The sequence below is a fragment of the Ictidomys tridecemlineatus genome, chromosome 7 (genome assembly GCF_052094955.1).
Source record: "Ictidomys tridecemlineatus isolate mIctTri1 chromosome 7, mIctTri1.hap1, whole genome shotgun sequence".
Taxonomy (NCBI): domain Eukaryota; kingdom Metazoa; phylum Chordata; class Mammalia; order Rodentia; family Sciuridae; genus Ictidomys; species Ictidomys tridecemlineatus.
The window spans coordinates 149,996,540-150,019,667 of record NC_135483.1 but is presented as its reverse complement, the minus strand read 5'-3'; the positions used below and the strand labels follow the sequence as shown (position 1 = coordinate 150,019,667).

Here is a 23,128-nt window from a genome sequence, read left to right as displayed (position 1 = left end):
GTTAAAAATAAAAGGGGCACACTTCTCCCATTATTGACTACAAATCTACATGTAGATTACATAGCTTTATTCAGTTTTTCAAATTTGTTGTGGTACTTGATGCAAGAATTGAGGAAGAGAGGAGAGTAACTCAGTATGAAAATTTTTGAAGAATTTCTTTTAACCACAAATGTGTATTCTCTTCTTAAGATGCCTTGTGAATATCTTTCTTTGGATGCAATGGAGAAATGGATCATCTGTAAGTAAAAAAGTTAGTTTTGGGGATTACCCACTAGGTTTTAAGTTTTAGAGAAAAGAGGTAACATGTCTTACCTCTGTGCTTTCCACTATGCCAAACCACTTACATGTACTTTATCTCTTTCAGTCCTAATATTGATCCTGTCATAATGTTGTAGATAGCCTATATTATAGGTGAGGTACCCAAATCTTAGGCAACATAGCTGGTGAGTAGCAAAGACAAAGTAAGAGTCCAGGCTGACACCAAGGCTCATGATCTACTTTATGTTGCCTTTTCAATGTGACTTTCAACACTAAATGTTTGTTTAGCATTTTTGAGTGTGTGTGTGTGTGTGCTGGGATTGAACCCAGGGCCTTATACATTCAAGGCAAGCATTCTACCAACTGAGCTATATCCCCAGCCCTTTGTTTTGCCTTTGCCTTTAGTGAGTTTTTTTGGATGGTATCTATTCAGTTAATGTTTTTGATTTTCATTTACTTTCGTAAATATAAATATTGCTTATCTATTTGACAGTTTGATGAATGAGGGGTAAAATTATTAATTTTTGCTATAGAAAGCTTGCAAACTATGAGGAGAATGGACAGTGTGGCACAGAATGGGAATTGCTATAATATGGTTAAATTTCATCTTCCCACTCCTCAGGCTTACTGCCAAAGGGGAATAATTTTGAGCAGTTTATATTTTATTTTTTTGTAGCACTTTGTTTCTTGATTTATTAACTTTTAGATAGATTTTGTTGACTTTTTAATTTTCTATAATTCTTTATAGTTGCTATATTTTTTATAGTTTTTTATTTTCTGTAGTTGTCTTTAACTTTTTGGATTGATGCTTTTTTTTTTTAAAGAGAGAGAGAATTTTTTAATATTTATTTTTCATTTTTCGGTAGACACAACATCTTTATTTTATTTTTATGTGGTGCTGAGGATCGAACCCAGCGCCCTGCGCATGCCAGGCAAGCGCATTACTGCTTGAGCCACATCCCCAGGCCTGGATTGATACTTTAATAAAATAATAGATACAAAATTGTTGGTATTTCTAGAAAAATGAAATAAAAAGACATAGTTTTGATTCTTAGATTCTGTTTACTCTGACAATTAGATTAGTGGGTTTCTATTTAGAAATCATTGTCAAATTTTATGAAAAATTTAAATTCTCATAATTTGTATGCTTTTTATAATGGACTGGCACTTTGAATAGCAATATTTCTGAGTATATAAAAGGAAGAATTTAACACATACTACCTGTTCTTAGCCATTTTTTAGTTAATTGTATTTTTTATGGGCTTATGATATATTTTCTTCTATAAATATAATTGAGATTTCCATGTTTTGTCTGTCTTTCAACTTAAAAAATAAAACAGTGGTTAAGTACCATTGAGTTTAATCCCGGAAATCAAGGGGAAAAGAAAAATGGATGGGCAAGATACCTCACTGGTTCTTACTGTGTCACTAATTTATACACATGTCTATCCAGAGAGATTGTTTATGTAGTACTGAGGACAAGAACGCTTTTATTTGCCAGAAAATATCTTTTATGACAAAAAGTCAGTTTCCAGTAGTTTCTACACTAAGTTACTGTTCTTTCTCTAGTTTCTTACAGGTAATTGGACTAAATCTGTTGCTTTGATCTGAGGTTTCAGAACTTAATATCTATAGAATTGGGTACTGAAAATCAGCTTTTGAAATATTTCTTTTGCTCAAATGTGTAGTAGTTCTTAGTTGTTTTCTGTTTATGGATATCTGACTAAAGAATGGTGTTGATAAGTAGAGTTAGCTATTATGGCTGACCTTTGGCATTATGTAGGATTTTTTCCCCCCGCCTCATTCTCTGTGAATGTTCATTGTAATGAACAGGGAAGTGGGTCAGGAAATGCACAGTAACCACAGTTGTCAAAGCAAAGAACAGTCACTCTGTGTTTTGCTTTTTTTTAAAATATATTTTATATATAACTATATATGTAGATATAGTTTTAGTTGTGGATGAATCTTTATTATTGATTTATTTATATGGAATGCTGAGAATCAAAACCAGTGCCTCACATAGGCTAGGCAAGTGTTCTACCGCTGAGCCACAACCTCAGCTCTGGGTTTTGCTGTTTTTATATATTTCAACCTTGAACGGAACTACTGCAGAGCTTAAGAGTTACCTCAAACTTAGTACGAATACCCAGTTTGATTTTTCTTTTAATACTCCACTTTCTTTATAGCTTTGCAGTAGATTAATTCAAAGTGTGGTTCCTAAACCGGCAGTGTCAACATTACCTAGGAACTTCTTATATGTGCAGAATCTTGATCTCCATCTAAGACCTTCTGAATCAGAAACTCACTGAGTAGGAACCAACAATCTTGTGATTTAATAAACTTCTCTAAGTGATTCTAGTGTAAGCTGAAGTTCAGGAATCACTATTTTGGATTATAGCTTGGGGTCAAGAGTTATGGAAGATCTCAAACTATTTGAAATGTAAAAAAATTATCCTAATTTCTTTACAGAGTCTACTCTTGCTATGTTGGTTGGACTTGGGAAACTCTTTGGGATTGATCTCCTTTTAATCTGTAGAGTCTGGGATTATTAATTCCTGTCTCTTTTTATTTAATTGATAATCCATTTTCATCTCTTTTATGTTCAAAGATTTTCTCCAACTTTCTTGTCTAGTCTTGGCCTTCTGTTTTGTTCACATTTTTTATGGATATATATATCTTCTTTATTAGGATGTTGGTAGGGAAAGATTATTAGTTTTTGGTTTAATTATCCTTCTCATTTTAGGCAGTCTAATTTAGATTCATTTGCCCTTTTTGATTTTATTTTAAATAAATGTACATACTTAAATTTATAACCCATATCTTTAAAAAAAAAAAAACCAAAACAGAACCCTGTTACTTATAATATAAGTGATAAAAAAATTTTTTTTGTCAGTAGCAAATATTTTATAAATCTGAGTATGGCATTCTTCCATGGATTCTATATCCTTAGATTGAACCAACCACTGATTGATAGCATTTTTAAAAAGTTGCATCTGTACTGAACATGTATAGAGCTTTTTCTTATCATTCCCTAAAAAATAAAATGTATTAATTTAGAATTTACATTGCATTAGATAATTATAAGTAAACTAGAGATGATTTAAAATATATAGAGAATGTTTATACGTATATGCAAATATTGTACCATTTTACATAAGGCATTTGAGTGTTTGAATTTTGATATTCTGGAGGGATCCTGGAACTGTTCCTCTGTATATAATAAGGAATGACTCTATAGAAATAGGTATAAGATATTGGTTTGAGGGATTAAGGTAACAATTCAGTATATAAAGTAAAAATATTTTACATTTCTGTACACATATTTGTTTTATTTAGTTGCATATCAGACCAGGTAATTGGCTTGCTTTTAGGGACCCAATGTATGGAAAAAAAATTTATATTTTAAAAAATTTAATGGAGGTAAAAATATTTCAATATTTATAATACCACTATATATACCTACTTAAATATGTTAACTTGCTTGCATAATTGCCCTTTAGGAAAGTTGAGCTATGGAGAAAAAAGATAAGTTGCTGATTTTGTGTTAAAGTGTGTTAATGTTTGTACAGCTACAATACAATTTGGTAGTTTATAAAATGGGAGTGACTTGAAAATCACAAGGAAATGTCACAGAAAATGGGACTGGTTTGTAACTGGCCCAGCATAAAACCTTGAACATGTATAGTAGGTTCTAAGTAAATGTTGAATGATTAAAAGATGAGGTCTTATGTCTTACTGTAGATAGGACATCAATAAGCATAATAGAATTATATGTTTGTGTAGGATTTCAGGATTAGGTAATAGAAGGTAAAAAATAATTCAAATTCAGATAATAGAGAGTAGCTTAGTATATTGAAAGAATATTTGTCCCTGAAAAATGTTTTATTAAAATGACTTTATTCATAATTCCAGAAATGACATTTTTTTCCTCTCGTTTATTAGTGTGGGTCTGAAGAACTGATTTTGCAAAATACAGGAAATTGGGAAAGAAAAATATTGTTTCATTCATACACACACATACACACACACACACACACACACACACACACACACACAGACACACACACACGTTATCTTAAAAGCCTTAGGTGATTGTGGTTATGTTTCAGGGTCTTTAAAAAGTTACACTGTGACTGAAAGAACTTTGGAATGTTTTACATTTTGTATTTGCTTTTCTTTTTATTTAAAGTTGGCTTTATTTTGTGTCATGGGATCCTAAATACTGATGCTACAGCACTGAACCTTTGGAAGCTAGCTCTTCAAAGTAGCTCTTGCCTCTCTCTCTTCCGGGATGAAGTTTTCCACATTCACAAAGCTGCAGAAGATTTATTTGTAAACATCCGAGGGTATGGCACTTTCAATTAATTTGCCTTTTTTGGAAAAGGGTTGTGAACGGATTATCTTTCCTAAGTAAGATGTAGCCTGTATCATGTTAGCATAATTTTTAAAAACAATTTGCTGAGGGCAGAATAAGATGGTATAGGCTATAACTTCCTGCAGGCTGTAGTCCCAGCCAGTTGTTTTTTAAAAAACTATGCTAATATGGTATTGATCATATTTTGACAGGTACCTCCATAGATTAAAAATTTAAAAAAGAAAGAAATCTAGCATTCCTGCCCTTTAAAAAACTTGTATTCTAGAGAAGGAAAGAGGTGTCTTCTTCTAAATCATACATATATCATATTACTGAAAGCATCATATATGTTTTTAAAAGTTTGAAATTTTTAGAAGTGTTATTTGAGAACGTATTTATAAAAGTAGTGGAAGCAATACAAAAGGAATTCACTAGATTATAATAATCATAAAAGTTAGACTACTGTAATAGGAAGTCATGTTTCTTTACAGTAGAAGTTAACCCAAGTGATTTATTTTCATTTAGTTCCTGTAAAATCAATAATCCTCTGAAGTTTATGTCATGAAAATTTTTAATGCCTTCATTTCTTTCCATTTGAGTTCTATAGCCAGTATTATAAAAAGTCAAGTTGAGCCATACTTTGTAATAATTATAGAATCTTTTGAACTATGGAGCTTCTGAAAAATCCTGGATCCCCTTTACTTATTTTGAATAATTGTATTGGGCTTGCTAACTCCAGATAAAAATGAAATTTGTCTGCAATTATTTCACATCCAATTTAATAATGTCTCAATGAAATCGAGATAAAATAAAACTTCTGTTAGTTATTTTAAAATAAAGATGTGTCTAGCATTGTATAAAACTTGTATAAAGATTCTAGTAATTATTGAATAGTAAAGATGTGTTTAGTATTAGTAGTTTAAGCCACTGTATATCTCAAATTTTTGTGTGCATAAGAATTTCCCTGGAAAACAAATGAAAATCTAGGTTCTTGGGCATTTTATTTGACCTTTTATCTTTGTACCTTGGAGATGTTAAAGGAATTTGTCCTTTCCTCCTTAGGACTTTATTAAGGTTAAAAACTAGAAACAGAAAAATAAATACATCTTAGGTACATTGCTCAGTGACTTTACATGTGATTGCTCTTGTGTGTCCACCACCAAGACCAGGATGTCGAACATTTCTGTTATTCCTAGATAATTTTGTGCCTCTTTCTGATCCATACTGCAGCTCCTAGTCTTCCCTCTCCTTGCTCCATTCTCAAGTGACCACTTTCTGGCTTCTGTCACCATAAATGATTCTAAGATTCTTTATGAAGTGATATGTCAGTCATAAAGTGAGAAGTAGGGCCCTCTGTACTTTTCAGCTCTTGTTTTAGATGGTGGAATAGCCTAAATATTCTGTCTTATATGTGCCTTGTTATTTTCTAATTGATGAAAATTGAAAATAAGGAAACTTGTATTATGTCTTAGCATATTGATCACCTCTTTATGGAATCATATTATTTATATATATATATATATATACATATATACACACACACATATAAAATTTATTTATTTTTTTCTTGATGAATTTTTAAAAATTTTTATTATTAGTTGTTCAGAACATTACATAGTTCTTGACATATCATATTTCATACATTTGATTCAAGTGGGTTATGAACTCCCATTTTTACCCCATATACAAATTGCAGTGGTGCTGAGGATCGAATCCAGGGCCTCAGGCCTCGCATGTGCTAGGCAAGCACTCTACAGCTGAGCCACAATCCAAGCCCCCATATTAAATATATTTAACATTTAAAACCAAGTAGTCCGTGTTCATTGAGTAAACTTATGTATGGTACAAGTAAATATAATGACAGTACAAAACCAAGTGATTTTAATTATCCTTTTAAAATGATAAATTTGTCATTGAGAATCTCTGTATTTAAATTTGAGAGGTTTAAATGTTGATTAAATTATGAGTGACCAATTTAAAATTTGAATTGTGGTGGTTAAATCATAAGTATAAAAGCTTATTAATAAATATAGAGGCAGAAGATTATAGGATTAATGTGTTTTGACATTTGCTCAAAGAACACAAAGGTATGCAGAAGCTGGAGTTCATTTTGATGTAAGTGGCTTTACTAGTTGTCAGGAAGATATATTTTTCTTTAACATTTTAGGGCCTTTGAGTTTTTATAGTTAGTATTCATTAGTATTTGTTTTTCTAATGACACTTTTAAATTGGATGAAGAGAAGAAAACCACATCAAAAGGCTGAAAGATAAAAGGACCATGAAAAACTGAAGTAAATAGAAAGATTTCTGTAAAAGAATCTGTTATGGTTTTGAAAATAAAAGTGGGCATGTGTGTGTGTATGTGTGTTTTTAATAGTAGGTAAAAAAATCACCCATCATTCTGCCTAAAAGTAAGCAAGTGATTTTCTGCCTCATTTTTTTCCATCACAGGACCCCTATGCCCAGAGAGTTACTACTACTGTTTATCCCTTATATATGTCTTTTCAGAATTTTTCTGTTTATGGCATAATCTGACTTTATTTTAGTATCTCTGTTGGGCTTATGGAAGCAAAAATATTTAATAAAATAAAAATCTTCTATGGGTGTGGTGACATGCCTATAATCACAGCTAATCAGGAGGCTGAGGCAGGAGGATCACAAGTTGAAGGCCATTTTGGGCAACTCAGTAAAACCTTGTGTCAAAATAAATAGGGCTGTAGATGTAGCTCAGTGGTAGAGCACTTGCCTAGCATTTGTGAAGCCCTGGGTTCAATCCTTAGTACCGTTACAAATGAATAAATAAATAAAAGTCTGCATTGTAAAGTTTAATCTTATTGTTTGATTTATTTTTCTAGGAAAAGATGTGGACAGACTTCTTCCATTCATTTTATTTAAGGAGCAGTTGATAATAAGTCATTTAGATTGAATTTTAGTATTTCACTGACTCCTTTGTCTGTTAATCATCAAATTAAGATTGACATAATTCAATTTTTCTTTTTACACATAGTTACAATAAACGTATTAACGACATAAGAGAATGCAAGGAGGCAGCTGTGTCACATGCGTAAGTATTTCTCTTTTTTTGTCATACTTTTAATCAAGAGGAATTTCTTAAAGCATTGTTTTTGTGAAGTTAATATAGATTAGTGATGTGAAAGATGTGGCAGTAGAAGAGGGAGAATTTTACTCAAGGAAAAATAATAAGTATATAAGCTCCATCCCTTTGTGTAGACAGATTTTAAACATTTTCTAACGATAAAATTCTCCAAAGTACCATACAAAGGACTTTTGTTTAAGATATCATCTCTTACTGCTTCTATGGTTCCCACACCAATAAATTGTGCTCATTTTTGTATTACCTCATGAAAATTGATTCAATCTAATGCTGTCCCAATAGTGTATATGTTTGAAAGTATGCATACTCCATACCTTTTCCCAATTTTGTTTCTTATATTAGTAAATACATAGATATCCTAAATTAGAAACTAGTGTACTAAGACCTTTGAATGACTTTCACGTTACCTCATGAAATAATTCTACATAATTTGATATTTCACCTTAATTGTTATGTATGTGATATATTTATGTAGAATATTTTCTTCAATGAGCTTTAGATCATGGAGAGAAAATACTATCTGATTCATCAGTATTTCTATAAGGTGGAGAGAAGACAAGTAGTACCATTCCATAAAAGAAAAAAGAAAACCATAAGAAGTTTTAGAATTTAAATTAGGCTGTAGGATAGATATTGGGATTTTAAACCATCTTTATTCATTATATCTATCCTATCATTCATTGTGCCTACTGTTTTCACCTGAATGAGGCATATTTTGTAATTCAAAAATGATTCTCTGCTTGGTGCTTTGTTGCATGCCTATAATCCCAATGGCTTGGGAGACTGAGCAGGAGGATTGCAAGTTCAAAGCCAGCCATAGCAACTTATCGAACCCCTGAAGAACTTAGCAAGACCCTGTCTCAAAAAATAAATAAATTTTAAAATGCATTCTGCTGTCATATATACCTAATTAGAATAAATAAATAAATAAATTTAAAGTAAATAAATAAATACATAAAAAGGGGTAGGGCTATAGCTTGGTGGTTAAGCACCCTGGGTTTAAGCCCCCCCACCAAAAAAAAAAGAATGAAAAATGATTCTCTAGTTAAAATAACATACTTTGTGGAGATTATTAGAATTTCTTTCTAGACCTATAGAAGTACACATTACCATTTCTTCATGGATAGAAATATTGTCATGGTTACCTTTTATAAGCATTTTTACACATAATATATTCTTATTCATTTTATGCTTTTTTAAAATATAAATAATTATAAAATACTAAGCAGTATTAAGTTCTCTAACTTGTTACCTTGTGCCAGACCCAAGTTCTTTATAAACATTTTCTCTCAGGGTTAATATACACTCCTCATAGCAACCCTATGAAGTGAAATGGTCAAAATAACATGTGTCCATTTTCTTCTCAGAAATGATACCAGATGACTTTAATGTACTATGTCACAGAAAAATAATTCAGATATTCTATATACTTGTGTTTTAACTCAGATATTATTTATACTTGGGTTTTTGGTATGTTCATTCATATATACACATACACACACACACACACACACACACACACACACACACACACACACCATTATGTAACTATCTAAAACTTTCTTGAACTAGTGTACATTTTGCATAGTATGAGGTGTTGGAAAATGTAGGATTTTTTTTCCTTCTGTTAATATGTGAGAATAAGACCTAATTTGCATTTTTATTTTAAAATACCTTGTATAGTTGCTGGGGTTGTTTGTAGCTCAGTGGTACAATACTTGCCTAGCACCTGTGAGGTACTGGGTTCAATACTCAGTACTACATAAAAAAATAAATAAATAAAATAAAGGTATTGTGTCCATCTACAACTAAAATAATATTTTAAAAAATGCCTAGGGTATGAATATTTATGATTATGCCTTTCCATATCTGTTTTTGACCTGACTTGTTTAGACAGTTTAATGGGAATATACTATTTAATGGGAATATACTTAACAAATATGGGTGTCAGTAACTTGATATCTATTATGTTTATTTCCATCTGTAATTGACAAAAATGTATATAACAAGATAGAGTTTGCTTTCAAGAGTCTCACAGTCAAGTTTATGAAGTGCTTAGCTTACATAGTATTAAAATCATAGAAATTGTTTAGAAGTAGAAGCCGGATATTGGGAAATGTTTCTTGAAGTATTAGTTTTGATGGGTAGGATTTTTATTGATGGAGAACAGCAGAATAAACATTGCTACAAAAATAACACAAGAAAGGCAACATAAGTTTAGGAAGTCATTTAATGATAAACATAGAAGATTATTTTTATTAGGCCCTCTGTTTCCTAAAAGAACTTTGGAAGTTAACCCTGACATGCTATGTTACTTTAAATTGCTGATGATAATTTTAATAGAAACAGATAAACTATAATGATATCTTTTCCTATAGTGGTTCAATGCACAGGGAAAGACGCAAGTTTTTACGGTCTGCTCTGAAGGAATTGGCTACTGTTCTTTCTGATCAACCTGGCTTGCTTGGTCCCAAGGTAATTGATTTAATTCTTACTTCAATGTGTATGCCATACGAAAAAATTTAAAAGTGTTTTTTCTGTATGAAATTTTACTAAAGTATGAGTCAGGGACTCCATAAAAGGATTTTTGCATTTGGCCAAGAATGAATATGCTGACTTGACACTCATACATCAAACTTGCCTGCATTTTCCTCTGTTCTTATATGCATGCTCGTCCTACATACCTATAAGTTTTCTTTCGTCCTTTCATGTTAGTGTCTTCCCTTTTGAGTTTAATATTGTTTCTTGCCAATGACTTTTCACTTCGAAAACTGTTATGAATATTTTGTTTTTAATCTTTGAGAGTAAATCATTTTGTTGTTGTTTTTAATAGGCACTTTTTGTTTTTATGGCATTATCTTTTGCCCGTGATGAGATTATCTGGCTACTTCGTCATGCAGATAACATGCCAAAGAAGAGTGCAGATGACTTTATAGATAAGTAAGTTAGTGACATTAGAAAAACATTATTTTCTGTTTATTTTGATTCATGGGCTATAGAATGTGAGGTCTTACATTTGAAGCAAAGTTATTTTGAAAAACATGGGGATTTTTGTCAAGATAAGAATATTTGTAGCATATCATTAATGATATAAATTAGAAAAATCACCTGATTTGAAATTAGGGCTTATGTGTTTTCTCTAATTAAGTACTAATAATAAAGTTATTGTTTAAGTTATTGTTTATTCTTTTACTATGCCCAGTAATATTTCCTATGAATTTGTTTTTCTAAGTCATTTATTATACAAAATATTTAAATAAGAATCCTTACAGAGTAGCATTGCAACCCAGTGTGTCATTTGGAATATCTTTCATTTTTTAATCTTTATTCTTTCAACATGACTTCTTAGATAAATGAAGCAGAGAAATAAGAGCATACAAAAATTACTTATTTCTTACTCATCCTCTTTCACTTGTGATATTTAAAAATGATGTATTTATCAGATGTCCAAATTTCATTTTCATTTCCTTTCTATCAGTTTGAGTATTAGTAGTTTTTCATTTTTCTTTTTAGTTTCTATAATTTCTTTATTCATATGAAATAATTTTGAAAATAAGTATAACATTAAATATTAAAAATGCTCTTTCTTGGGCTGGGGATATAGCTCAGTTGGTAGAGTGCTTGCCTCCCATGCACAAGGCCCTGAGTTCAATCCCCAGCACTACAGAATAAAAGAAAAAGAAAAAGAAAAAAAAGAAATGCCCTTTCTCAGAAAGAGTTCTGGAAATAATATCAAAAGCATTTAATATTTTCTTTGATAACAATGCATTTCTTTGATATTTTTCTTGAATTTTTAAAAAGGCACATTGCTGAATTAATATTTTACATGGAAGAACTTAGAGCACATGTAAGGAAATATGGACCTGTAATGCAGAGGTATTATGTGCAATACCTTTCTGGCTTTGATGCTGTTGTCCTCAATGAACTTGTGCAGGTAAAAACTGTTTCATATTATTTCCCCCTATGTTCTTTCCTTCCTAATAATTTGGTAAATGGTTTGTTCACAAACATTTATAAAGTGTAATCATGTGCTCAGCAGTGGAAATATAGTATATATAAATCATGGTTGTATCTTGTTAAAAGAACATTTTATAAAGGTGAAAAAAAATTAGTTGTAGTGTAGTATGGTAGGTGTTATGCATAAGTGTGTATAAAGCTCAGGATGAACACAATAAGAGAACAGTTATTTATTCTGGATATGAAAATGTCTTAGTATTACTTTCATTTTGAATTTTCCTCAATTTTTTTTTTTTAGTTTTTTTTTTTAAAGGGAGAGAAAGAGAGAGAGGATTTTTTAATATTTATTTTTTAGTTTTCGGTGGATACAACATCTTTATTTGTATGTGGTGCTGAGGATCGAACCCAGCGCCATGCGCTCTCATGCCATGAGAGCGCTACCACATGAGCCACATCCCCAGCCCTGTTTTTAGTTTTATCTTTTATAATTTCCATTATTTCTTCAATCGTTTTCACCTTAATGTAAGTTTTCTTTATTCCAAAAAAGTGACCAAAAGGAAAATAGTATTTTATTTTCCTTTATTTTGGGAATCATAGATATCCAAAACTATGTAAGCTAATAATATAGTTCAGAGAAAGAGCTGTAAAAATTCTCTTTACATAGCTACTGGTCTTCCTATACTAATATATTTCTTCTTTCATCCACTAGATGGAGCTCAGATACTTCCTTTCTAGAATGGCCATTAAGAAAAGAACTGAAAATTTAGAGTATCATTGCTTTGTTGTAATTTTATTTGTGAATAGTTATTACTAACCAGATAATCCAGAGGTTATGGTTACTGTTCATTTTTATTCATATCAGCATGCAATCTAAACAGGAAACCAAAATTCTGGTTTCATGTGACTTTTTTAATAGCTTTTTTTTGTTGTTGTTGTAGATGAATATAATACCTTTATTTATTTATTTTGTGTGGTGCTGAGGATTGAACCCAGTGCCTCACACATGTAAGGCAAGCGCTCTTCCACTGAGCCACAACCCCAGCCCTCATGTGATTTTTTTTTTTTAAGGTACTAATGTTTTTAATTTTTCAATCTTTGCTGTGGCTATTTGAATATTTGTTTATAGATTTTTGATTTTTTGATACAGTGTTAATGTTTAAGTTACTTCAAATCTCTTGGTGTCTTTTATATAAAGTGGAGTTTACCAACAGTGAGAAAATTTAATTCCTAGCATTTCTTTTGGGATTATAGTATCAGTAGTAGTAATACCAGCAGCAGGAATAATACTGATGTTAAAGGTTGTTAAATTTATTGGTAACAGTTTATTACATCTATATAACTCTGTGAGGGTACATATAGTAATCATTATTGACTGAAGTAAAAAGACCTAATGTAACTTGCTTAGTATCACATGGATCGTAAGGAATAGAGCCATTCAGACTTAACTCCAAACTCCAAAGTCTGAGCTTTTTACTTCTCTCTTCTGTTGTAAAGTACATTCATAGTTCTTTTAACCTCTTGCTAGAATGTAAATTTTGTTTTTCATTTTTATTTTTTGCTATTCTGGGAATTAATGCATGCTAGTCAAGCATTCTACCATTGAGATATAACCCGTAAGGATGTAAATTCATAGCCAAGATTGTAAACCTTTTAATGTATTTTATATAGAATTAAATGTATTTAATGTATATTATATAGTATTACATTTTTATTTTGGTAAAGCGTGTATAATAAAATATACCATTTAGTTATTTATTTTTAATATATATTTTTTAGTTGTAGATGGACATAATACCTTTATTTTGTTTGTTTATTTTTATGTGGTACTGAGGATTAAACCCAGTGCCTTACATGTGTGAGGCAAGTGCTCTACTACTGAGCCACAACCCTAGCCCCATCATTTAGTTATTTTTAAATGTGTAGTTCAGTGACATAATGTACACTTAAAATTATTGTGTTGGTCTATATATTTGTTAGCTAAGCATTTGCTTTTTAAAAAAATATATACATATATATATATATATGTATATATGTATATATATATATATTTTTTTTTTGCAGTGCTGGGTGTTGAACTTAGAGAGAGACTTGTGCATGGTAGGAAAGCACCTTACCATTGAGCTATGCTCCAAGCCCCCAAATATTCATCATCTCAGCCATTTTGAAAAGGCACTTTTTTATAATCCTAATTTTCTTGAAGTATAATTTCTATGTTATTAAAAGTTATCCATTTTTATTGTATGTTTTGAATTTTGGCAGTGTATATATCCATTTAACTGCTACCACATTTAAGATGTAGAACATTTCCAACACCTATAAAAGTTTTTTGGTACACCTTTATGATGGATTCCCTCACAGATCCCCAACAACAACTGATTTGCTGGCAATATAATTTTGCCTGTTACAAAATGATAATATAAGTGGAATCATACACTTTGTAATCTTATTTTTTTATTTCTTTCACCTAGCAGAATGTTTTTGAGATTTTTGTTGTTGTATATCAGTATTTATTCCTTTTTATTTCTGAAAAATGTTCCATAGTATGACTGTACCACTTTATCTATCTGCTAGTTGATGGACCTGTGAGTTTTTTCTTAATTAGATCTTTTTTAATATTACTTTTTGTTCATTTTATAGAATCTTTCTGTTTGCCCTGAGGATGAATCAATCATCATGTCTTCTTTTGTTAACACTATGACTTCACTAAGTGTGAAACAAGGTAAGTCTTTTTAGTAAAGGCATTTTTTTTCTTTTCTCTTTTTAATTTATTTTAAAGTTTGATTATTAAGGAGAAAATTTAACAGTTAATTTTTAGAGAATTATCTCATCTTTGAACATATGTGGCCTTTTTTTAAAAAAACTTTGTTCTCTCTAAAGCAAATATTTTCAAAATGGGTTTGTGATCATAAGAATGGTGTCTTGCTATTTCTTTTTTTTTTTTTGGGAAAAAGAAATATTCTGTAACAAAAATAAAACAAGAAAGGATACGGAATATTCTAATGAAGTGTCAGAGAGTTTAGGAGAGAAGTTTACTTCTTCTAGCATAACTACCTCCTTTATCTTTATAGTATTTGAGAAGTGTTTCACTATCTTAGTTCTTAAATTAAAAGCTTTTTTTGTTTTTTAATTATATACATAATGTAAATTTTACCATTTAACCACTTTTGCCCATGTAGTTCAATGGTGTTAGGAATGTTCAGATTCTTGTACAACAAAGCTCCAGAAATTTTTCATCTTTAAAAACTGAAACTCTGGCCATTAAGCAACATTCCATTTTCTTCTCTTATCGACACCTAGCAAAATCGTTCTATTCTCTATTCCTATGAGTTTGACTTCTCTATATACCTCATATAAATAAACTATACAGTTTTGATTCTTTGAGATAGGCTTCTTTTGTTTATATGAGTATGTGGTGATGGGGTCTCAGTTTGTTGCCCGGGCTGGCCTTGAACTCTTTGAACTCAGGTGATCCTCTTTAGCCTTCCATGTAGCTGCGACTTCAGGTGCATGCCATTGCATTCAGCTCTATTTTATTTCACTGAATGTAGTGTCCCCAAGGTTCAGTCATATTGTAACCATGTATCAGAGTTTTCTTTCTTTTTAAGACAGAATAATATTCCATTATGCATTCCCAGTGTCTATCTGGATTGTGCCTATGCTATCAATTTAAGAACCTCACCTCATTCTCTCCTCAGTTAAAAAAAGAAAAAAAAAAAAGTTTCTGTACCTTAGTCCCAGTTCCCCACTGACTCACTGAGCTGGATTTTACTAAATGTTTAGGAATAGCCAGAGAGAATTACAACATAGAAAAATTATTTCAGTATTCCCAGAAAAAGGTACAAAGATCACCCACCACAGGAATAATCAGGGTTTTTCTCTATTAGTTATAATTCAGTTCACCTTGAAGCCAGCTCCTCTTTCCTCACGAGTGTTTTCACAACCATTTCAGCTGCCCCTTAGGGCTGGCTCCCTTTGCCTTGCTGGATCATTGCTTGGAATTTGGATGCTTCCATTCTCCCTGGGTTAAGGTTATTGCCTTAGAGGTATCTATGGGAAGAAAATGGAGAAATGTTCCTGTACCTTAGTCCCAGTTCCCCACTGACTCACTGAGCTGGATTTTACTAAATTAGAAAAAAAAAAAATTATATGCTACGTTTTGTTCATCCATTTATCTGTTAAGAATGTTTAAGTTGCTTCCACCGTTGGCTATTATAAATAGTACTGTTGTAAACATGGGTTTATACATGTCTTTCAGACTCTGGATTTAATTCTTTTGGTTATATACTCAGAAATGAAAATGTTTTAACTCTTAAATTGTATGATGTAATTATAGATTTGTGAAAACATTAATTTGCTTTGTAATTTTTCCCCCATTTTTACAGTTGAAGATGGAGAAGTATTTGATTTCAGAGGAATGAGATTAGATTGGTTTAGATTACAGGTATGAATAACAATTTTTATTATTGTTCTGTTTTGTTCTTCATTTTAGTTAACATGAAAAATTTTATAGAAGATATATAATATGTATTTATAGAAGATATATATAGGGAAAGACTTTATTTATTAGAAAGACTTTCTTTGCATATTAACTATAAAAGAAACACAGGGTACTAGTTATTAAGTTTACTTTAAGATAATATAACAGTGCTTTTCAATAAAGTAGATTATAATTTTATAATTTAAAACAAATTATAAAAATTTAAAACTTAAATACCAATCTCTTTTGATTATCCTGATTCAGATATTTAAAGTAAAAGCATAAAATCTTTTTAAAAAATATATATAATCCAGTTATTGACTGTTTTAAAATAAAGACCCAGTTAGTAAAAATTTTAGGCTGGTGGACCAGCCAGTCTCTGTTATTGTTCTAAGAGCAACTATAAACAATATATAAATGTAGGGTCATGGCTGTGTTCAAATAAAACTTTATTTATAAAAACAAATAACTAGGTCAGAGGCCATTGTCTATCATCATCAACTGATCTAGTGCTGTAAGCTTTAATTTTCTGAAATGCAAAAATAGTTTTAGATTTCAGCAGTGTTCAGTTATATAAATCTCTCACATGGTTTTAAAGGGCTTTAAAGTTGAAACTAACATCTTTCTATGTACTGTCAATTTAACAATATAATTTTGTGGCCCTTTAAATGATTCTAATACTTAGGAGAAAAGGAAGAGAGGAATTATTTGCGGATTTTATAATCTAGCTATGGAAAGAAGGCATAAAAAATGTAAACAATTAAAAGGCAGTTGTAAACCTAAAAGATTGAGAGATTTTGGATAGAATATAATTATTCATTAAATATAGTCTTCTCAAAAGGGAGAAAGCTTTTGTGAAGTAGGAATTGCTAATAATGACTTTAGAGAGAAAGCCAGATTTTACCTGGAAATTGAAAGATGGGTAAAATTTGAATTAGAAAATAGCTTGACCAGGAAAAGGGCAAACAATGAATAAAGGGCAAATAAAGAGACTTTTAGTATGAAGTTTTACTAGAAGAAGGAACAGATATTCACAAAATAAATGAATGATTTGACTTTGACTACTGATAATTGGTTTCAGTTAGAAGAGTTCTTGGAAAAGGAACCTGGCGTTAAGAGACAGAAAGAGTTCTGTAGATAAATACCAGTAGCTCCTTTGGTAGAACAGGGCCAATGGAAGTTTTTGGGAGAATATTAGTAGTGTGCTTTGTGCCTTCACTGGAGTCCCATCCAATTTTGATCCTAAAGTTCAAATTTGATCCTAATGTTCTTCAATAGGTCACTTTCTCTTTTTTCCTGCTCTTAAAAGAAGAATTCGGTCTTCATGTATTCTTTGTCATTTTTTCTCCTACAGTCTAAAGGGTCTCATTCCCCTGTTTTCCATCAGTCCCTTAGTCATCTTTAGTTCCTTTTCAAATATCTCATTCCTTTTTGTATTCTAAATTATTTGGTTTGCTGTTATCTTAGACTTTTTTTTTTAATTGTAGATGGACACAGTACTTTTATTTTTATATATATATTTTATGTGGTGCTGAGGATTGAACCCTCACACATGCTAGGCAAACACTCTGCCACTGAGGTACCAAAGTCCTATCTCAGACTTTTATTAAAAAGCATTTAATAGCATATATTTCTCTTTCCATTGTTGTCAGTCCTTTCGCAGGAGTGTTTTATATCACGTTATCTCATTTTATTAGCTTCTTCTAAAATTTTTTTTGTAATGTTCTTTAAATTCTGAGTCATTAAAATGACATTAGTTAGTGGAAGTCTTTATTGAACTCATGGCTACAACTGAGTCCTCTTTATACTCTAAAGCTGATTAAAGGTGAATAAATCTAATAAGGCTTAGTTTGTTATAAATATCAAGAGTATATTTTGACCCCAGAGTATTGTCTTCATTATTCTTCATTCCCACCCCTTTCCTGACAGACTAAGTCAATAAAATGCAAAACTCTGCTTTCTCTATGGTGTTACTATCTTAGTGAATGGTAACATCATCTACCCAACGGCCCCTTGTCATGGTAGAGTTTGAAATTTGATTTTTATCATAGACTTAGAAGGCAAATTCTTTTTTTTTTAAAGAATTTTTAATATATATATATTTTTTCATTATTTGGCTGACACAGCATCTTTGTCTGTATGTGGTGCTGAGGATCGAACCCGGGCCGCACGCATGCCAGGCGAGCGCGCAACCGCTTGAGCCACATCCCCAGCCCCAGATTCTTAATGTTTCATGGATTTTGGCAAAAGACCTGGGCCTCCTTGGGCAGAGACCAAATACTTTATTATTCACAGTACAGGAAACAGTGTGAGGATTAGCATATATGCTTTGATTTGTCCATATCTAATAAGTCCTGCAGTGGTGGCCAGGGGGAGCTGTGTAACATGCAGTGGATTTGTGTCGTAGCTAAGGAACACTGAGTTTGAGGAGCCTTGCATTCTGTCATCAACAGTATTGTATGCTTGCTGTTTGATCCAAGGAAAACATTACTTCACCTCTCAAGTTTGGTATCTGCAAAACAACTCTGAGAAGTATCCTGGGGAATAAGTAATACAGACCTTGCATTTCTTGCATACACCACCACATGTATGGGAGTGCGTGAGATCCATGAAGGACGTCCCCCAACACCCAGAACTCTGGCCAACATCTGTAATTCTTCTGTTGCCCATCATATCTAGTAATTTCCCAGATTAAGCTCTTTAATTGGCTTCTATCCTAGACCAGATCATCATAGTCTTTGTCTGATTTATTGTCACCATGGCTTTCAAATAGATTTCTGCCTCGTTTTCTCATCCTACCTGCACTTGACCATTTCTCCACTCCCTCCATGCAGAACAATCTTTCTGAGACAAAAACTGGCAATTACACAGAACCCTTTCTGGTTCACCAAAAATTCAAATTCTTTAGCATGATATATAATGCCGTAAATGATCTAGTTAAAACTCATTTTCACCATTTTTCTTCTTTTGTTTATGAACTCTGGGCATAGTAAGCAGTTTTTATTCCATACGCACTTCCCTTATTATTCTCTGTCCTCTGAAATGTCCTCTATCCACAGGCATGATTCTGTTCTTTTGTGATTTGGTATCCTAGTCATGGAATTTCTTTTCTTACAACCTGTCTTGATGATTTGAGTTAAGTTCTATTAACTTTTTGGCTGGTTTACCCTAATTTTTTACTATCTTCCAGACTTTTATAGAATCCTTCAAATCAGTGCAGTGTATAGTATCCAGTTCTTTTAGTGATTCAATATAATCTAAAATATCACTGAGTCAACATATACAATACTTAGTTTCATCTGATGTTTGCTGTATCATTTTCTTAAGAGTGAAAATTTCTTTAGGTAAGGTTAACATAAAAACAAATTGCTTTTTCCTTTTAATATTATTAACTTTTGTACTTTGTGATTTAAGATGACCCATATCTTAAATTCTATTTTATGGACATTAATTTATTTAAAAATATTCTTGATAGGAATTTCAAGTTAGGATCACTACAGACAAAATAAAAAGATGAACAGTATCACAATAAATGGTTTAAATATTTTTCAGTAATGGATGTTTCCCCCCATAGAAGATAGGTCAGTCTTTGGTCTCTACATAAACTACTTTTGTTTTTTGTTGTGCTTTTACAGGCATATACTAGTGTCTCTAAGGCTTCACTTGGCCTTGCTGATCACCGAGAGCTTGGAAAGATGATGAATACAATAATCTTTCATACAAAAATGGTAGATTCCTTGGTGGAAATGTTGGTGGAAACATCAGATTTGTCCATATTTTGGTATGTTGTAATTTTCCTCAAATCTGGATTTGAAGTTTTTAGTAGCCAAATATAAGTTTCTTGACTGTTCCTATTTAGTCTGGTTTTTGAGATAATTCAGTAAGACTCTTAAGAATAAAGGAAATAGGAGGCCAGGTGTGGTTTTCGTGCCTGTAATCCTGGCTGCTTGGAAGACGGAGGCAGGAGAATTGCAAGTTCAAATCTAGCCTCAGCAACTTAACAAGACCCTAAGTGAGACCCTGTTTCTAAATTAATACAAAACAACAAAAAAGGGCTGGAGATGTGTCTCAGTGGTTAAGTGCCCCTGGATTCACTCTCCAGTTCCCCCCACCCCTCCAAAAAAAAAAAACCCAAAAACAAAGGAAATAGTAGAATTACTTTAAAACTTGCCAACAAAATGTACCAAGATGGGGTTGGGGTTTAATGTCTAGGTTTAATTCTCTATAAGAACAATCCTTTTGATGTGAATTTTATTTCTTAGGTTTTGTTTGAGGGCATGAAAAACATCCCCTCCTTTGCATAGTTTGACCAAGGGGCCAAAAGTTGTGCATCAGGGTCAAGTAGAATAAATAAATATTAGAAGTTATTAAGTTATCTGGTAATTTCACTTCTATTGTGCTAAGTTAAATATTAGTATTATAATGATGATTCCCTATATTGTGCTTTACTGTCCTTTGTTTCAGTCATAGCCTCTTTATTAGTACTTAGAACTGGAGTTTACTTTTTGCCCCTTTTCTTCCTTCCTAGAAACCTTTGAAGAAAGGTTATGTTTTTGGTATTTAATAAATGTTTGAATGCATAAATGAACTTGTTTGTGACCAGACTAATAAACAGTAGAGCTAGGATTCAAACCTCAAGTATTCTGGCTCACAGCTGTATAATATTAGCTATATTTCCTGATATTTGGCCTTTTTTTCCTTCTTTTATTTTTTAATATTAGGGAAGTGAATTATAATAACAAAGTCTGTCTCTTTATTTCTAAAATTTTGAGGTAACCTGAGTGAATAATGGTAGTAATTTCTAGCTATTGAACAGAGATCACTGTGAAAAACTCTTCCTTTCTTTTATTTTGGAAAATAACCTAATCCATGATCATTTGTGTACTTTGTTGAAAATAGTGTTAGCAGTATTATGGACGAAATCTAACTCATCAGGTAGAAAAGGCCAGCTTCTTAAAGGAACTCATGAACACATCAGTATGTACACTTTTTAGCTTTAGATATATCACATGTCAGATTTATAAGAATTTTAAAGGTTATTTGGAGACCTATATTACTTTCTGACCCAAAGGCTATCCTAGAAAAAAAATTGGACATTTTAGGTATTCAGATACTTTTAGCCACAGAAAGGTTTCTATGACAAAAGAAAGGTACAAGAATTAGATATTCCTCTCATTTTCTTAAACTAAAAGCACTTTGAATAATGTTTAAATTTGTAATTTTTAGTCATACTTCATTAAATTTTATCCATATTCTTTCACAGTTGCATTCTAATTTACATGTCATATCCAGCATAGAAACAGGTTTACTGTTTCTGTTTTTCTCATTACTCTGAGACATTCTGCATTGTATTCACGTATACTCTTTTACATTTAGATTTAACATGTTAAATTTGAATGTAGTTTAAAATTGATGGCATGTGATTATATATTCGGCAGTGTTTTCTTTTTTCATTGGTACTTAAATTAATGGTGTCTCTTAAAATTGATGACTCAACTTTGATGAAATTAATAATGTAACACTTGAATATATATAGTCTTATTCCATAGATGTGGCTTATTTTCTCTTTAATTTTTTATTTTAAATATTTCTTATACAAATAACATTTGTATGACTCCGAAATTATTATTAGCATGTAAAAGAAGCTTTTTTTTTTCCTGTAAAATAACTATTCCTAAGGGCATAAATCCCAGTAGTTGGCAACTTTCATTCACTTGAATCAAACTGAATTAATTGTGCAGTGTTGTGTTAGAAAATTTTTGTTTTAACTATTAATATATTACTATTTATAAGTGTCTGTAACTATAAAAATTACAATTCTAATTTTCAATTTGTTTCTTGATATAGTTTTTATAGTCGAGCTTTTGAGAAGATGTTTCAACAATGTTTGGAGTTACCCTCTCAGTCAAGATACTCAATTGCATTTCCACTACTTTGCACTCATTTTATGAGTTGCACACATGAACTGTGTCCAGAAGAGGTAATTTCAGTGAAGTACTGTGATTTATGTGGTCTGCAGAGTGAACTAGATCAAACTTGTAGCCAACTAATGTTTTCACAGTGGTTTACTTCACACTTAAAGCATGTTTATACAGAATAAAAAAAAATTCTTGCATAGATAATTTGATTAAGGTGTAATAGCTAAAATATATATGTGGATGAATAAATATATGTATGTATATGTTAGAACACTTAATAAAGCCACTTGTAATTGCCTTTATTAAAATAAATATTGAGACAGTTTCCCACTGAAAACAGCATGGTGTTGTGTATTCATCTAACCCCTGCAGGAGGAATTATGACACTATATAAGTGTCATATATTATGTCCCTGCTGCAACTTTATTTTTATTTATTTATTTATTTTTTTTAAAGAGAGAGTGGGAGAGGAGAGAGAGAGATAGAGAGAGAGAATTTTTAATATTTATTTTTATAGTTCTCGGCGGACACAACATCTTTGTTGGTATGTGGTGCTGAGGATCGAACCCGGGCCGCACGCATGCCAGGCGAGCGCGCTACCGCTTGAGCCACATCCCCAGCCCCCCTGCTGCAACTTTAAACAAGCAAAATGCAAAGTTGATAATATCTAAATTTTCCTTCATCCCGTACTTTACAAAAAAAGTCATATGGAGTAGTTATACTTTGAATTTAGTTTACAGAATGAAACCAAAATGTATAAATTTTGTGTTTCCTAACAATTCACAGTGTACATTGTATCTTTGTACATTTTGCCTGACTTGCCCTATTTAAAGTATTTTTTGCTATATAAACTTTAACAGTTATTAAACAATGTTTTCTTTTTGGTTATATAATGTTCTGGATATGGAGATGTTACATATAGTTCTTACTATTGTATTAGGATGAGACTTAACTGCTCTATCTTTTACTGTACATATTGTACATTGGGGTTGATATAGCACTGCTGGAAACAAGAAGAAACTGGACTAGAATAGCACTTTGTATTTAGT

The 23,128-nt window shown here is 31.6% G+C and overlaps 1 protein-coding gene across 4 annotated transcripts in view; it reads left to right on the top strand.

Moving 5' to 3' along the window:
* The window catches only part of Nckap1 (NCK associated protein 1), a 98,524-nt gene that overhangs the window by 37,650 nt on the left and 37,746 nt on the right, over positions 1–23,128 (top strand). For all 4 annotated transcript variants that reach the window (XM_013358297.4, XM_005324684.3, XM_021725979.3 and 1 more), the window contains 10 exons: positions 190–238; positions 4,448–4,604; positions 7,620–7,676; positions 10,106–10,202; positions 10,561–10,667; positions 11,529–11,661; positions 14,322–14,403; positions 16,067–16,125; positions 19,797–19,942; positions 22,009–22,141. In XM_013358297.4, coding sequence (XP_013213751.1) covers positions 190–238; positions 4,448–4,604; positions 7,620–7,676; positions 10,106–10,202; positions 10,561–10,667; positions 11,529–11,661; positions 14,322–14,403; positions 16,067–16,125; positions 19,797–19,942; positions 22,009–22,141 — 1,020 coding nt within the window. The remainder of the gene's footprint in view (positions 1–189; positions 239–4,447; positions 4,605–7,619; positions 7,677–10,105; positions 10,203–10,560; positions 10,668–11,528; positions 11,662–14,321; positions 14,404–16,066; positions 16,126–19,796; positions 19,943–22,008; positions 22,142–23,128) is intronic.